This window comes from Ochotona curzoniae, unplaced genomic scaffold, assembly GCF_017591425.1.
Source record: "Ochotona curzoniae isolate NIBS_2020 unplaced genomic scaffold, NIBS_Ocur_1.0 contig_1, whole genome shotgun sequence".
NCBI lineage: Eukaryota > Metazoa > Chordata > Mammalia > Lagomorpha > Ochotonidae > Ochotona > Ochotona curzoniae.
Genome location: NW_024464918.1, coordinates 38,259,368 through 38,277,578, shown reverse-complemented (window position 1 = coordinate 38,277,578; position 18,211 = coordinate 38,259,368). Strand labels below are relative to the sequence as shown.

The following is an 18,211-nucleotide window of genomic DNA, read 5'->3' as shown; positions in this document are numbered from 1 at the left end:
AGGCTAAGAGTTATTTGTGAAAATCTCACAGTTCTTGATGAGCAATTGAAGTCAGTATCGAGTGAAAGGAGGCAGTTTGAAGCATCACCACCACCATCATCAATGCTATCATCCCCATCATCATCCTTACCATCACTGTCACCACCACCATCAAGATCATGACCATCACTAGCACTCACATCATCTCCATCATCACCATCCTAGTTAACCTTTACTGGACACAATATGAATGCGGGATCAGGCACCATGACCAGGATTGTTTAGGGAATAACCCTCAGATCCATGAGAGATTCTCTAAGCCTTAAAAACCACCTCTTGGCTAACTTAACAGTCTTTCCTTTTCTATAACACCTCTCATCTTTTCCAGAACAATATATATTTCTGTTTAGTCTTTCTTGTGGCTTTAACACTTGTTTCTGTTTTGTCAGTGCGAGACTGGATAAAATAATCAAATACTCAACCTATCATCTAGTTCTTAGGCCTGTTTCATGACTGTGGTCTAATCATTTGATGAACTCAGTTCTAGCCACTTGATGCTTCTTTTGAATTGCTTTCTATGAGATAGCTCAAAGCTCCTGTAACTTCTATACAACAGAAACCACATCTGTTCTACTCACCAATGTGTGCCCATGGTGGTAAGCACATAACAGGTTTTCAACAAATGTTTGTTGGGCAAATGTGATTTTTCAATAATACACTTTTCAATGTTGGTTGCCAACACACAGATATTGGTGATGGTAGTGAATTCTATCCAAGTAATAAACTGTCACTCTTCTAGGTTCCTTATATTTCTGTCACATATAATTTGGAGACAGATTCCAAGGACAGTATATAGAGTTCTTTACTGTAAGACTCTTTAGAACCTTTGTGTCAAATGTACTTTGCAAATCTCAAGAGAAATTTGAGTGTATATTTCTTAAGTGTATTTAAGCAGAGGTCTTGTGTTTCAAGGAATGCACTTTCAGAAGTACTGAAGTTAAATCAAGTGTTCAGTGATTTCATCAGCAGTAAGCCAATTCTCACTATCCCAGATTTCTTTAATTATATTCTTAAAGTGGTTAAGAGGCAGATAACGATTTGAGCAGTTAATTGCACCAATGTCAGTTCTTTAAAACAGGGAAGATTTTTTGAGACAAGAACATTATCATGGCCCAAGGTTGGGACTAAGGTCTCTCTTTAAAAACAACTGAAAAAAGTCAGTCTTTGAAATTGTGACATTAATGAAGGTTGATACATGACATTGCTGCTTTTTTTTTTTTTTTGCCCCAGGTGCCACTAATGAATATAATGTTGTATGACAGGTCTGTTGGAACTGGTATATTTGGAATTGAGACAGAAAGATTAATTTAAAAAAAAAAGATTTATTTTTCATTGGAAAGGCAGATCAGATTTACAGAGAGAAGGAGAGACACATTTTCCATCTGCTGTTTCACTCAACAAATGGTTACAACAGCTGGTGTTGAGCCGATCTGAGGGCAGGAACTTCTTCCAGGTCTCCCACATTGGTACAGAGTTCCAAGGCACTGGATCATCCTTTATTGCTTTCCCAGGTCATAAGCAGAGAGCTAGAAGGGAAGTGGAGCAGCTGGCACACAAACCAGCACCCATAAAGGATCCCGGCACTTTAAGAAGAGGATTTAGCCATTGAGTCATTGAGCCATTGTGTCAGTCCCATAAAGACTCAATTTAGGTGGGCCCTGTACTTGCTAGTAAGAATCTGGTCTGGGAACACCTCAAAGTTTCTTTGGGGATCTCCCCAGTCAAAATGGCAGACTCAGAACCCTAACCAAGAAAAGACAGAAGACAGAACAGGTCAATCAACCACCTCAGCTGTATGTTGGCAGCGAAATACTGGACAAATGGAGACTCTATGATGGACTATGTCAATCAGTGGATTCTTCAAAGACCTCATTGTGCTTGAAGTGGGGAGATTGGCAGCGATTCATAACTGGTGAACTATCAAAACCACTTGAGCAAGTATCTCAGAGCATGCCCCATATCCGGGACCTGGTGCAGCCCAGTCCCAGTCCCTCTGCTGGAAGACCCAGCATCAGGATCCTCCCTTCTTCAGGATGACTTTGGACCTGAGAAAACTGATTGCTCTGAAACGTACCAGGGACTCACTCTCTTTGAATTATCAGTTATAAAAGAATTAGATTAATGCTACAGTGTCCTTCCCAGCCCCTGATATTAGGCTTGCTTAGAAATAAGGAAGTAAGACCCAGGTCTTTCCAAGTCGGTGGAGGCCCCCGCAGAAAGCTTGCATCTCAATGAGGTCAATCTCTACTAAGAAGGCGAATGAGAAATTATATCTTTACTATGAAGGAGAATGAGAAATGAACTAACACAAAAAAACTGCCTGTCCTGCCTTTAGTTAGGGGAAGGTGGCTGAGGAATGAAAGAGACTCATTTTCGTGGAAAATTTATAATCACACACTATCTCGTATTTGGGTTTGTGGACTGAAGGGCTTTAAGTGAAAGATTAAGTTTAAATTAGACTTGATTTGGTCGGTCTCCCAAGTTACTGAAAAATGCAAATATATCCTTTGTGAAGAAGGGAAACTTTATCCTAGTCCTCGATTCTCAAGAATGAAGTTCTAAGGAACATTTCCCATCTAAAGTTCTAAAATACATAAGGGAAAAAGGTAGTATGACCTGGGCCCAGCAGTGTGGTCTAGCGACTAAAGTCCTTGCCTTGAACACGCTGGGATCCCGTATGGGCTCCGGTTCTAATCCCGGCAGCACTACTTCCCATCCAGCTCTCTGCTTGTGGCCTGGGAAAGCAGTCGAGGATGGCCCAAAGCTTTGGGACCCTGCACCCATTTGGGAGACCCAGAAGAGGTTCCTGGTTCCTGGCTTTGGATTGGCGCAGCACCAGCCGTTGCGTTCACTTGGGGAGTGAACCTTTGGACGGAAGATCTTCCTCTCTGTCTCTCCTCTCTGTATATCTTACTTGGTAATAAAAATAAATAAATCTTTAAAAAAGGTAGTATGACCAAGAGCCAGCAGGAATAATAAGTCCAGAATAGAATCAGCAAAGTTGCAGATATTAGAATTTTCATTACACACAGAATATAAGATGGTAACTTTTTACATTTAGAGAAGTGAGAAAAGGTCTGAAAGATCTGAGCAAGTAATTAGATATTATTAAAATGCTTCAGTAGAGTTGGAAAAAAATACAGAACAGCTAGAAATGGAAAAATTATTAATTAAAGGTTTCAAGTCTAAAAGATGGGCATGGAGAGGTGAAAGCAAAAACACACATAGGAGAGATTTAATAAACAATCAGAGGATTATAAACAAAGCATCCAAAAAGTACATTAGAAAAAGAAGGATGGGGGAAATCTGAAGATGATTAAAAGTTGTGGAGGACAAAGCGAGAGCATCTAACATAGGCTGATGCTGTGAATGGCTCCAGTAATACACATCATGATCCTGGAAGGGCCAATCACATCACAATATATGACAAAGACATTTCAAAAGTAGCCACAGAACAAAGTTAGACTAACTGCCCCTATAATTAGGCTAGCAACTGTCTCCTCATTAATAGCAGTGCAAGCCAGAAAACAGTGGTATTTTCTGTATATCAAGAGAAAAACATTGGCTAGCTGCAAATTTATACTTACTACAGCCATGTTTCAAGAGCGAGACCAAGTTAAAGACATTTTTTGGACAAAGCACAGAGTTTACTACCAGTAGATCCTCACCAAAGAAAATTTTGTTAAGATACAACTTAGAAGGGAAATTAACTGACATAGAAACTCTGAGATTCAGAAATGAACACTCAGGCAATACGCAATTAACATCAGAGTAAATATAGTAAGAGAAGTTGTGGCTTTTAGGTAAGATAGAATAAGATCGTGGCAGGTCAACTCTTCTACTGCAATAACCAAACAGCATAAAATAAGTCAATAAAATAAGATAAAAAATAATAAAAGGAAAACTTCAGAGGAACTGGTAAAGTTACTGTTGAAGCGGGAGTGCTCTTCCTGTGCCGGCAAACTGCTGACAGCTTTCGTCCCTGGGATCATTTGCTGGCTCAAGACACGGACGATGATTGGTGTGGATCCCAAGACAGGTTGTCTGCTTGAGGAAACAGATCAAGCAGAGCCTTTGGCAGTTGTGCAGGGCTGGCATTAGGGGCTTTCAACTAGAGAGCTTAGGACATTAGGACCCTCGGAACTGCTGACTTTAACACAAATGCTGTTGCTGACCGAGGAGGCAGAGCAGGGGCGTGGGAAGCCAGAATGGAAGGTAAAACTGAAGTCTCTTCCAACTCCATGGAACAGAGCAGACAGCATCCTCTTGGGGAGAGAGGGGCTGGCGCAGATCGGTCTGTTTTCCTCTCAAGACTTCTGCCATGTTTTGAAAATACAGCAAAGTTCAACATACCAATATACTGAAAGGATAGAATGGAATCCTCTTGTGTCTCCTAGGAATGAGGAGACAAACAGCTGTGATTGCAGTAAAAAATCATGCAGTGCCACAGTCAGGTGAGCAGGACAAGCTGAAGGTGACAGAAGATGTCTTTTGTAAAGGCACCCCACTCTAATTCCTGACTAGATGAAAGTGAATTTTTAAAACCTCTTTCCTCCTTTACAGAGGAAAAGACAGAGAGCCCTTTGGGTGGAGTATGTCAACTGGAGTGTTTAGTACAATGTCCAGCATAGAGTCAAAGGTTTATGACAAGGCAGGAAGAGAAAGAAAGCAAATGGCAGGGAACAGATCTACAGATGACCCCAGACAGTGTGGCGTTCAGACAAACATTTTAATAATGCTCACCACGTTAAAGAAAACATGAAAAGATAGACAAGATGGACGGAAATGAGTGTAGGTTTGAGTTTCAACACCTTTGCTTGTCTTATCCATTTCCTTGACAATTCACTTTGGGAGGCAGCAGGGGAAGGTTCAAGGCTTGGGCGCATGCCACTACATGGAAGACTGGAGTTATGTTCTGACTCCCAGCTTCACTCAGGTTTACCCCTAGCTGCTGTCAACATCTGAGGCAGGAACCAGGAGCTGAATGATTTGTTCCTCCTTCTTTCTCCTTTTGCTTTGCCTTTAAGGTAGATAAAATAAAAATATTGAAATAAGTACAAATCTACTACTTGAGTTTAACAGGAGGCTGGACAAAGCAGGATACAGATTCAACGATTTAAGAAAAAAAATGGGCAACAAAGTAAAACCAAAGAGAAAGAAAGAGACTTAAAAAAAAAAACACTACAGATTAAAAGCCTCATGTAGGAAGCGATCAAAGAACTAAAATTCACCATTGATATCCTACAAAGCAAGTAGGAAAATTGCATCGAAGCAATATTTGCAAAGGTGGTGATCAAGAATTGCTGAAACTGGTAACAGATGTTGACCTATCCATTTAAGAAGCCAAAATGAATCCACCAAAGAGAGATGAGCTCAAATGCAATCGCCACCGCAACTTTGACAGTCAAAATGTAGGGGGAAAAAAACTTCTCAGAAGCAAAGAGGAGGAAGAGATCACTCTCAAAGTAGCATCAATGAGGTTGTTCAACAATTTTTCAACAAACTTTGATTGACTCTAGAAAATATTTAAAAATATGACAATTGGGAAAAAAATCTACCACTCTGGTATTGTATTTATAGCAAAAAATGTCTTAAAATGAAACAAAAACCTTTTAAATAAATGAAAGTTGAAATTTAAATTGAATGCCAGCACTTTGACACTAAGACATGTCAAAAGGAAATTCTTCAGGCTGGAGAAAAATGATTTTATCCAGAAAAACAGAATGCAATAAGGAATAGAGAATTTTACAAAGTACATATTTGGGTCAATATAAAAGAATATTTACCTCTTAAAAGAGCAGTATTAATGTCCTAAGAGATTTATAACTTAAGAAGAAGTCAAATATTTAACAGTAGCACCAAAGGAAAGAGTGAAACACAGGGAAATTCTTGGGCTTTTCAGGAGGTAGTAAAAATAGACTAACAAGCTAAGGCTGCACAGTGAAACTTCTGGGATAAACACTGAAAATATTTCAGCAATATGAAACAAAAAGCCAATACAACTAAATGCATACAATGGCCACATTTTATCTCATTTATAAAAAGGACAGGAAATGAGAAATAAAGGAAGAAAGAAAAGATAATACATACAGAAAGACAAACAGCATGATGATAGAATTGAAACCCAATGATATCAGTAGACAAATTAGGCACAGTCTAAAGATAACAAAATACAGCTAAAATGATGAACAGTGTTTTATATTTATATTTATATTTATATGTATATAAGCAAATATATATGCTTATATATAATATATAAATATATTATTTGCATATATATATTTGCATATATATATTTGCACATAATCAGAATCCAAACCTCAGTTATTATTACTCAGGAGAAGAATACATATACCAAATATATATATATATACAGATTTAATTATTTTTATTGCAAAGTCATCTGACATATGACATATAAGAGAAGAGGAGAGACAGAGAGGAAGATCTTCCATTGGTTGATTTACTCTCCAAGCTACAGCAATGGCTGGAGCTGAGCCAATCTGAAGCCAGGAGTCTCTTCCTGGTCTCCCACACGGGTGCAGGGTCCCAAGGCTTTGGGCTGACCTTTACCGTTTTCCCAGGCCATACGTAGGGAGCTGGATGGGGAGTAGGCTGCTGGGATTAGAACTGGAGCCCATATGGGATCACAGCATGTTTAAGGCAAGGATTTTAGCTGCTAGGCCACCATGCTGGGCCCTCAAAAATACATTTTAAAAAATATACTTGTTAAAACACTTAGGGTACCCACTAAATGAATCAGTCTGGGAGGATATATATGCTGAACTACAGTAGTAATTTCGGCCAGTTACTCTGAATCTTCCAATTACATATCATTGTTCAAGTTTCTGCAGTTAGAAGGTTTAGTACAGACATAAAAGAATCTTCATAATATTAAAACATTGCTCAATGATTTTGTTAAATGCTTGTTTCCCACTTAAGTGTTCCACAATAACACCAATTGTTTTCTCTGCTAATCACACTCACATCTTCGTTGGTTTTCTTCTGCTTGTCAGCTGCTATAAACATGTAAACACGTAAACATGATATGAGAAAAGTCCACAGGATACTGATGGCAAGAAAGAGGGGAAATCTCAGAACAGATCCAGAATCTTATCAATTTCACCAGATGTTGTTGGGTAACTTTTATCTGTAACCACACTGCAGTGAATTAGGGAACTGGCTGGGCGAAGCTAATTAAAATGGAAAGGAGACAAACGTGACAGGTGCTTCAAAAGAGAATAAGGAAAACAATCAAATGATGGCAAGAGATTCATTGGAAAACCCACATAACTCTGAAATATTTGCCAAAATAATTTTCCTTATTAATCATATTGTGAAAATATAATACAATGAAGAATATGACAATGTGCTAAAATGTAACTTTGGTTAAAAAAAAAAATTGACCGAATGTCGACATTGTGGCATAGTGGTAAGACCTGTGATGCCTGCATCTCATTGAGGTGAAGGTTTGTGTTCTGGCTGCTGCTCTGCTTTCCTGGTAATGGCTTGGGAAAAGCACTGAACGATAGCTCAACTGCTTGGGCTTCTGACACCCAGGTGGAAGACCATATAAAATTCATGGCGCCCGACTTCATCCTGGCATAGTGCTAGCCACTGTGACCATCTGAGATATAAACTAGTGGATAGAGATCCTCTCTCTCTCTCCCTCAATCTCTGCAATTCTTTCAAAATAAATAAGCAAATCCAAGGAAAACATTTGGTCCTCTCCCAAACTAACAGTTGGTAATTCTCATTTTTAGAGGAAAATTGGAATGTTTGACATTAAAACTTACATTTTGTTAACAGAGGATCTGAAAAGACTTGTTTCCATGCTGTCAATTTCATTGTTTTTCAGGTAGGGCCCCATTCAAATCTTTTTTCCTGCACTGTGTGCAATGAATAGTCAACTCTCCGTCTAAGAAGAATCTCTTTAAGTGGTATTTTACTGCTACCAATTATCCTTAAGAAAATGAGAGAATTGCCTGTGTTTGCTTTCTTATACCTGAAAACCATCATCTGTGTGATTACATAGACAGGTGCTGTAGAAACCCAGTTCCCAGTGGTGTTGGAAAATGGGCAACAAGGAGGCCACCAGGTCACTAGGATAGGACACTTATGAGTGGGATTAATGCCTTTGTAGAAGAGTCCCAAAGTAACTTGTTTGTTCATTCCCCCATGGGAGAATGCAGCTGGAAGGCACTGGCAAAGAGGAATTGGACGTCACCAGACAGTCTTCCAATGCCTTGCATTTGGGCATTCCAGCCCCAGAATTGACATGCATTTCTAGTATTGATAAATGACTTCAAATGGAGTATTTTGTTATAGCTACCCAAACAAAGACTATGTGTTTCCTATTTTCTTTTCCGTTTAAGACTGGGTCTTGACATTCTCTGTGCTTTTGATAGCTATTAGATCCAGACACTTAGCTAAGTGTAGTCTTGTAGTCTTCCCAGCAACTCTGGGAGATATTTTGAATTCAGAAACACAGGTCCAAAGGGTTGAAGTGAGACCTTGCCTAGTGCCATGAAAGGCATTTATAACTCAATCCAGCTCTCCCATCTGGACATGTCTGACTTTTAAAGAAGCATCTAACTTTGACACCATGCCTTCTTACCCATCCTTCTCTCTTTGGGGGTCCATGACAGAGCCCATACAGAGTAGACATTCAGTAAATGTTGACAGAACTGACTTGCTGCTTATCTCACATCCTATACAGCTTCTTTAACCATCAGTGCCATAGCTCCCTTTGACCTCTCTGAGTATGGCTATGTGCCCAGGTACTCTATATCTGTAGACAGGAATATCTCTTAAGGATGGGAATTGGTAGAGAAACATTTTTCCTTTCTTGTTTCGCAGACAAGTATTACTGAGGTGGGAGACATGGAAAAGATCCAGTAGATCTAAAATAAGCCAGGCATTGACCAAGGTATTTCAAATTTGTTATTGGATTCTCTCAAGAACTCTGCTAGGCAGGTGTTATAATTGCATTTTGTAGATGTGCAAACTGGATCTCAAAGACATAAAGGAACTTGCCAAGGCTATGCCGCCTGCAAGTGGCAGAATCAGGATCCAAGCTGGCTGACTACAGGGCTGTTTCCCTTGTCACAACGTTACTTCATCATTACTTCTGATTGGGAGCATCCCAGCTAAGCTAGAGAATGGTGGTTGTGGGGCTCGATACTTTGTGTGGTGGTTCTTCCACTGCCCTAACATGACAGGAAAGGAACTGAGTGCTAAAGAGTCCAGCTCACATTTCTGAGCCAAAGCCAGGGCATCATTCATTCTGCCGAGAAAGATGGATTCCTCCCAGAGGGATTGAAGAAGCTGGTTGCACTTGCTGTCCAGGACTGACTAAATGCTTTTAATACATCCAGATGTCAGAGACACATTTGCAAGAGACTTCCAAGGCTCAGGGTGAGAAGTGATTTGCCCAAGGGGAAAGCCTCAGGCCTGGTGTACCAGATACACAGATGGCTATGGGATTATGTGGAACATTGAGTCACCCACAGTGTAGAAGCTTATGTAGCAGTAGAAGTGTGCTCTCAGAGACAATCTTTTTTTCCTGTCCCCTACCACCAGCCCATTTCACAGATGAGGACACAAAGATTCCAAGAGAAGAATCTCCTTGTCTAATTAGCAAACTTCATAGCTGGAGAAACCAGAATTCAGAAACTATGAGATTTGACTTTGGCTAATATCACCTACACAATCTTCCAACTCTATACCACCATTCTATAGACAGAATCACAGAGGCAGAGAGAAGCCCAAAGAGGACACATTTCAGGCCTGATATAGCAAAGGCATAGTGAGTGGCATGAGATATGCCAGCTCCTGCCCACCTGTAGGAAAACAACATCTCTGCCAGGGGCAGCTAGAAGCATTGGGCTATTACTTCTCTGACTGCACTCCTCTGCCATGTTGCCTGTCAGTCTAAACAGTTCTTTGCAGTTAAAGGAGGGTTTATTTGGGACAAAGAGCTGCTGTGTAGTAATCAGCATGGCACAAGTAGGAACAAGAGATCCCTGTCAGTATCTTTGATCTTTCAGTTGCTCCCAGAGCTTGCCATGGGGTCAGTCACAATCAATACAATAGCCTTACTTCTATTATCTGTCATTTTGCTTCAGTTATCCAGCAGCAATTATAGCCAAAAAAAGTAAAAGGAAAATTCCAGAAATAAATCATTCCTAAGTATTAAGTTGCACATTGTTCTGGGTAGCATAGTAAAATCTCATGTCTCACTCCATCCTGACCAAGACATGAATCCTCCATTTGTCCATTGTGTCCATAGGGTATATGCTATTTGCAAGTGAGTTGCTTGGTATCTATCTTGATTATCAAATTGATTACTAATATCATGTAGTTCTTGTGTTGAAGTCATCCTCATTTTGTGAACAACAACCCTAACATACAAGAATTGATACAGTGACACCAGAGCATAAACCCCAGCAGGCTAGATCGACCCTGGCTCTGTGTGGCATCACTGCCTGACATACAGGAGAACTCATGGAATATAGAAGGTTTCAGGGCATCTTCTGGGGGACTAGGGATGCATCATCAGTGGTTGTGGTGCACACTATATCATATTACTTAGGGAGGCAGCTTAGTTTCCTCAACCCCTATTCATAATATTGTGTCCATAGGAGAGTAAGTGCAGTGTGTGCTGAGTTTTGAGTTCTCCACCTTGGATCTGAAATCATCATGGCTGCCCATGTAGTTGTGAACAAGTTACAGTCTCCAGGGTTTCTGTTGCCTTTGGAGGTAGTGCAGTAACTCACCCCAGAGGATGCTGTGTGAGGGATCCATTAGGGCTGGACTCTAGGTTCCCTCTCCACTGGGCCTCAGCACCCCTATTTGAGGCTTTCACAGAAAAGACAGTGGGGGTGGGATGGTGCAAGGCAGGCTCTCTTAGGAAGTCTGCAGCTGGTCTCTCCACAGCATATGGTCACTGGGAGTCACATGAATTGATTTCCCACTCATGGGCATCTGCTCTGTCGGGCCATGTGGGGTTGATCCAATAGTTAGCGGGGATCCCAGCCACCTGTGCTTCAGGTGGCTGAGAGAAGGACAGTTCTTCAAAACTGCCTTGGAAGCTCGAGGGACTTCTCTGCTCCTACTGGGGAGTAAGTGTAGGAAGGTCATAGGACCCCATGCTGAACTCTGCCTGAAAAACATTCTTGCAGCCTCAGTTTCCTCATCTGCAGAGTGGGAAGCACTATTATATTGTTTCCTTCCCAAGGACTAAGTGGTATTTTGCAGGTAAAGAGTCAATGTAATATCCATTAGCACTAAGTTATTCTTGCTCTCCAAAAGCTTGATGGGAAACTAGTGACAGGTCTATGACTGGAAGGGACAGTGACTTCTGTCAGGGTCTCCATGAAACACAATTGGTCCATTCAAACTGGGTGATTTTCAGAGTATGCCAAATGGATACCTATAGGAACAGGGCACAGTATGGAGAGTCACATGAACAGCAGTGTCACCAGGGCTGGAAACAGTGGGTGCTCTCAGCATCCCATGCTCAGAGCACAAAGGAAGAGCAAGTGAGGCAGACTGAAGCAGCACTCCCATCCATCCCAAACAAGTGGAAAGTGGATCTCAAGGGCAGTGTTTAGAGCAATAAAGTGGGCAAAGGAGAAAGAAAGAGAGTGAAATTTACTCAAGTGAAAAGTGGGCAAATTGAGGCTCAGAGGGGTGACATCATTTACTACAAATCAATACCCCAAATGTGGCTGCGTGACTCCCAAGGCTGTGCTCTCAACTATTGCCCACACTCTAGGTACAGTTATTTCTCCTATTTGACCCTTTAAGCAAATAGGCACTTGGACTTGTTCAAGGTCACACAACTGTCAGAACTGAGGTGGTAGAAATGGGGTCATTAGACCCTCTTGCCAGATGGCATGTACTCTTCAGCACAGTCCTACCTTTGCAGGAAGGGAGAAGGTTCTGGAAGCTATATTTCGATCAGAGCTGCCACCTCTCTGAGCCACCAGCCTGAAGCGTGGTGGCCTGTGGCACAGGGTGGCTGGCTCTGGGTAGGGGGTGACCTGGGAAAAGTGATGATGTTGACTGAGCCATAAGCCTTGCCTCACTTTCCAAAGTGCACTCTGGTGAAGCCTCGGGGTGTAATCTCTCCAGCAGCTGTGATTTTTCCAGAGCAGAGATGCACAGTTTGATTCTTCTCTCCTTAATCCATCCAGCCTCCTGCCTTCCACGCAGTCTCTCTGCCCCTGCCCTCCCCTCCCCCGGCAGCTCTCCAGACTTCGCGGTGGGTTTTCTTAGACTCTGCACACTATTCTAGACGGATGATACACAGGGCTGCTTGCCAAGGTCATTTTTAACTCAGGCGCACTGCAGGTGAGGGAGTGAGGCAGCCTTAAATCAAGAGAGGCTGTTCCACTTTGCCTTAGCGTCTCCGCAGGTGTGTGGAGGCGGAGTGGGAAAGAAACCTGGCCCCTTCCCTGCCTGCACTCCTGGGACCTGGACTGGTAGCAGGGAGGGTTTGCCTTTATTGGGTTCTTCTTGGGATGAGCAGAACCCAGAAGAAAGGGTCTGAGATGGAAAGGGAGGTTTTGATGATGGGAGAGGAAAGGCTTTGGCCCCAGCACATGGGGAAAGGTACAACATCATTGTTTCCAGAGATGGAGCTAGCTCTAGCCCTTTCTTTAATAACATGCCTGTTCTGCTAAAAAAAGAAAAAACAACTGAGGACCAGGGAAAGTCAGGTCGTACCCAGTACAGACAGTAGTGACACAGGAGTGACACAGCAAGGTCACCTTTCCTGTTCTAGCTAATGGAAGCAGTGCCTGAATTAGGACCCAGGAATTTTCAGTTTGAATCAAGGCTTTGTACTAACTTGCTATGACCTTAGGCAAGTACTCATTGCCACTACCTGGGCTCCAGCAGGCCTCACTGATGGCTTTGTTTTTATGAAGGACCTTCCACGTGGGAGGTTGGGTACTGGAGATACTGAAGGATGCAAATCCAGTCCTGCCTTAATGGAACTTACACTAAAGGAGGAAGGGTTGTGAGTCAGACTTGGGACAACTGTGTGAGGTGGCTCTCAATAGTCCCATTTCACAGATAACATGACTCAGCTCTCTACATGGGTGATCCCCCAGTCTCTGTCCACGCTGGCATTTTTTTCTGGCAGAAGGCAATAGAACATGCAGAGTTCACACAGAACTGCAGATCTTGGGAATTTGAAATCTTATTTATTTGAACTGGAGAGGAGCAATCAGATTTTTTTCCTTCCAAAGTAGATTTACCTTCTTAATTATGTTTGAGTTAGATTTGCAATCAGATTAATTCCCACTCCCTGAATAAACGTGGGAGGCCAGTGTTTCGTAGGGAAAGGCCTCCACCACTGTGTACAACAAGCGGGCTCAGATTTGTAATTTCCCTTCAGGTTTCCATGCACAAGGGAGGCCAGCCAGAAATGAGAGCTGGATTTATCGAGTCTGGAGCTGGGAAGTCCCTGAAGGCAGTGTCCTCCTACCTGTTTTCTGGCCCAGTATCCACCAGAACAGGATCTTCCTTGCACACTTGCTAGATGTTGTTGGGGAAGCCAAAAAAAAAAAAAAGTACATTCTCCAGTTGTCTATCTACTGGCATTTTCTATCATGCAAAATCTACCAGGATTTGACATTGACATTAAAGCCTGTTCATGTCTCCTCTTCTCTTTCCTTCACCCAGAGGCAGTCCAGTTAGTTCTGTTGAGTTATTACGTCAGATGTCAAGGAAACCTTTCATCCATATGAGCCATATGGGGAGTGGAAAACACAGTCTCCCACCAAGATCCCTTAGGCAGGATGTTTAGCTGCGGTTTGAGGGTGTCCCCAAAGATTGAAATTTAAAAATTGAAATTTAACTTCCCCAAAGTTCAAATTTAACTCACACTGTAAAGTAGTGAGAGACTGGAAATGCAATCCAGCTGTGGTGTTTAGAAGTGGGACTTATGAGGAGTGACTGGGGTTGGATAAGTTCAGCAGGATAGACTTGAATCCTGCTGGCTTTCCGAGAGAGGGAGACCAGAAGCTGTACAAGTACGTGTGCGCGTTGTCTCTTTCCAATGATGCGGGGCTATCTTAGTATTCCACCAGCAAAAAGCCTATCACTAGATGTAGGTCATTAGGCCTTCAATACTATGAGCTCAATAAACCTCTTTTCTTTATAATTTGCCCAGCCTTAAGCATTTCATTATAGTGACGTAAAATGAACTAGCACTGCAGGTCATCTCATCCATACTGGTGGATGGGGACATGCTTCCAGAAAGCTGCTGGGCAGGCACTACTACTCCTGTCTCGGCTGTCCACCCCATTCCCTTGCTCCCTATCCCCCAGCCTGGTTGCAGTTGGATTTGGGACTCCATCTCCAGGACTTCCCTTGGCTGAGTCAGTGACACAGGGCCCGCAGCATGGGGGATGATTTAACACCTCACGATCGATAGATAGAAAATAAATGCAGCAGCCACTGCCTATGGGGGAAATGCATTCAGCAGACTTTGTCCAAACATTTGAAGCAACCAGTACAGGCTGCTATGTATTGGAAGGAGCTCAGCTTCTCTGTACCTCCGTGCTGGCGAAGTTGCTGTTGTGCATGTGGGTGTGGCTTCCACCAGGACAAGCTCAAGTCTTATGGACCTCACTTCATGGACCATGCAGCCAGTCTCCTGTGAGGTCTCTAGGGCTCACAGCCAGTGTGGCCAACTACCTTCTCTTTGCACCTACCTGAAAACTGACATGTATTTTTTTAAAAGATTTATTTACTTATTTATTTTTGCAAAGTCAGATATATAGAGAGAGTGGAGGAGAGACAGAGAGGAAGATATTTTGTTCAATGATTCACTCCCTAAGTGACTGCAATGGCCAGAGCTGTTCCGATCTGAAACCAGAGGACAGGAGCTTCTTCCTGGCCTCCCATGCGGGTGCAGGACCGCAAAGCTTTGGACCATCCTCGACTGCTTTCCCAGGCCACAAGCAGGGAGGTGGATGGGAAGTGGGGCCACCGGGATTAGAGCCAGTGCCCATATGGGATCCCAGTGCGTTCAAGGTGAGGCCTTTAGCTGCTAGGCCACTGCACCGGGCCCTAGAACTGACATGTATTATTCTGTATAAGAGACGATGGTTGTGTGCATTTTGTAGATAGGAGACTGGCAGTTAGAAAGGCAATGTGCTTTCCAAAAAGCACAATATGAGACCAAGTCTTAACACTCTTCTAGACACGAACCAAAACCCATGTAACCTCATTTAACGGCCATGGCAACTGAGCCAAATAAGGGCAATAACCCCATTTAAAGATGAGGAAAGTGGTGCTCAGCGTTGTTGGGGGGGTTGATTCAGTGCTCTAGCTAGTAAATGACAGAGCATAGATTCCATGTGCCAAGAATGTGCCAGTACTAAGCACGAGAGGATATAGAATCCAGCAGTTGGGCACAGCAGATCAGACAGTCTTGGGTCCCAGGCCAATTACCCCAATTCTCTTTGTGTGGCTTTCTAGTCTGAAGACCCAGGATGAAATAGTCTCACAACACACCAAACCTTGGCTGCGCTGACTCTCCCACCACTGTGCCTGGCTCTAGGAACCAGACTGCATTCTCTGCCTCTGTGGCTTCCTCTCTAGGTGTCCCTGGCACCAGTGACCCTTCCCATACTTTGGCGGCTGGTGAAGAGCTCCATCCTGGCCACTTCCAGGAGGCAGAGAATGAAGACTGGACTGCTTGATTTCCAAAGGCAGGCAACATCCTGCAGCTGTGACAGGAAGGGCATTTGATTTCCTGTGCCTTCTGAATTCCAGAAGCCCAGGTCTTTGAAGGATTCAAGGAGAAAACAACGGTTCTGGAAGACTCCACATTTGGTCAAAGAAATCTCTGCTTACCGCCTCCTTCCCCTGCCTTTTCTATGAAGTGTGTGGACTAGGGAGAGGATGGGGATGTGGGTGGCAGGGGTGGGTATGAAAGGAAATATAGGGTGTTTGTAGGTGGTCATGAAAAGGGGACTCAGACCCTCTTCTCTAGAGCAGACCCCAGGGCAAGGAGAGGCAACACTCCCCTCTGATAGAGTCTCTCTCTCTCTCTCATACACACACACACACACACACACACACACACACACACACACACATGCGCGCGCATGCGTGCACACACATATATGCACACACACACGCACACACAGTGGGGGCAGGGAGAGAAACCAGGATGCAAGAAGGCATGAGACTCAGAGGAAAAGAACATTCAAGGGCTCAGCATAAATCGGTGATCGAAGAAGAGGTGGGCCAAAGACCTTTGGGTAGATGCCAACAGACGGAATCCTGAAGACCCAAAGAGCAGTCTCTGTCCCACGCCTGGACAGCCCTGAGTCAGCAGAAACTGCCTGACCTGAAAATGCAATTTCAGAAGGGGAGGAGGGCAGCCTAGGTGGATCAAGATTTCATTTCCATAGCTTGCCAAGAATTGAGACTTGCAGTTGAAATTAAGTTCAGACACAGAACAATAAGAAAAGCAACATTCCTTGCATGCCCAAGTCTGGCTGAGTTTGCTGCAGGCTGTAAGCAAACAAGTTTGAAAATGAAGTACTAACCTATAGCATTTAGGTCAGTACCAGGACTGTGGGGGAATTAAAAACAGACCCTCAAGGATGGCTTCCTGAAAGGAGTGACCCAGGAGCTGAAACTTGAAGGTCATCAGGGAATTGGCTCTACTCATGAGACTGGTAGTGAGAAGTAATCCAGGATAGGGAGCTGCCCTCGCAACAGTTGTGGTTAGTGAAGGAAGGCACATTCTGATGAAGGTATTGAAAGTGGCCCCAGGCCCACTGAGCAGCAAGTGGTTTGAGTTGGATCAGGACTTGCGTGTTTGTAGTGGGTGAAGATTGACCAAATGTTTCAGAGCCTACTTCCCATGGGAGGGGTGGGAAGTGGTGGTGGAGTTGGGGCTCTTACAAAGTCTCCCAGATTGTTGGTGTTCCCTGGGCTCAATTACAGCTGCAGACAGCAAACCACATTCCTATTGTGTCACACAATGGAGTAACAAAACCAATCCCGTTTCTTCAACAAAGCTAAATAGTAAAATGTTCTCATTAGGAACAGGATCAGCACAGCAAAGTGCACTAATTAGGAAATGTAAAGTCCCCAGTGCCTTAAGAGAATATGACCAAAGATGAGAAATTGTCAATGTGAATTTGTCTGATCTCACCATTTCATGAGATTGAGGTGGCACTTAAGAATCAAACTTTTCATGTTAAAAACATCCTTAGGAAAGGTTTGAAAGCCAGCACTGATATGCACAATAAGGCCTCCAAAGGCCCACGAGCTCCTCTGGGGTTCATCTGCAGCTACATTTTCAGCTGAGTCTCTTTAGCGTTCACAACTCATGCTGGCTTCTCATGTGGTCATACCTGAAACTCACAAACTCCTATAGTATGAGCATGCATATACCAATTGTTCATGGTATAACCATGAACATATAGTTCATACATAACCAATTCTAGTTGTTTTATGCAAGGAAGTAATGTAGGAAATGATATTCAGTAGTTTAGACTCTCTAGGAAGGTCAAGAAAGAAAGCTTGAGGACACCCTACCTAGAATAGTGTTTCAAGTCTACCACAAGGTCCTTCTCAGAAAAGACCCTGCTATCTACTGCTCAACACAGGCTCCACAGCCAGCCAAGATAGACAAGCTTCCACAAAGCTGTTTGTCTGCTGTCACTCTCAGCAAAAATGGGTGCTGTGCTTTATCCACGTCCTTAAGGAGACCTCCTCTGTGGGTCCCTTTGCTATCTGAGCCCTAGATACAAAAGAAGTTAGAAGCCTAAGTTTGTCCTCCTGTCATGGGAAGCAAGAACCACAGTTGAAAATTTTTGAAATGTAGAAAACAGGTTCAGTAGGTCCTGGGAAGGCACAAATTGTATTTTGAGCCCATAAGTTTGCAAGTTTGTCAAGGGGTTGATCATACGGACAGTCCCTCAAACGTGAGCGGTGGAGAGGGGTGAGGAGGTCATATGTCGCCAACCTTGAAATACAGTTCTATTGCACTCACACACTACACTTGATGCAAGACACTGCACCTCTGGGATTTACAGATTCCTCATTTGTAAAATGAGAAGAGGAACATAAATATCATGATGTGGTTAAGAGGATTAAAAGGAGAAATTATGCAAAGCACCCGACCCATTGT

The 18,211-nt window shown here is 43.1% G+C and overlaps 1 protein-coding gene across 5 annotated transcripts in view; it reads right to left on the bottom strand.

Moving 5' to 3' along the window:
• Positions 1-18,211, bottom strand: part of KCNIP1 (potassium voltage-gated channel interacting protein 1) — a 299,520-nt gene that overhangs the window by 142,251 nt on the left and 139,058 nt on the right. The window contains exon 2 of one of the 5 annotated variants that reach the window (XM_040976704.1): positions 16,747-16,781. The exons of the other annotated variants lie outside the window; for them this stretch is intronic. Coding sequence (XP_040832638.1) covers positions 16,747-16,781 — 35 coding nt within the window. The remainder of the gene's footprint in view (positions 1-16,746; positions 16,782-18,211) is intronic. 5 annotated transcript variants of the gene reach the window in all.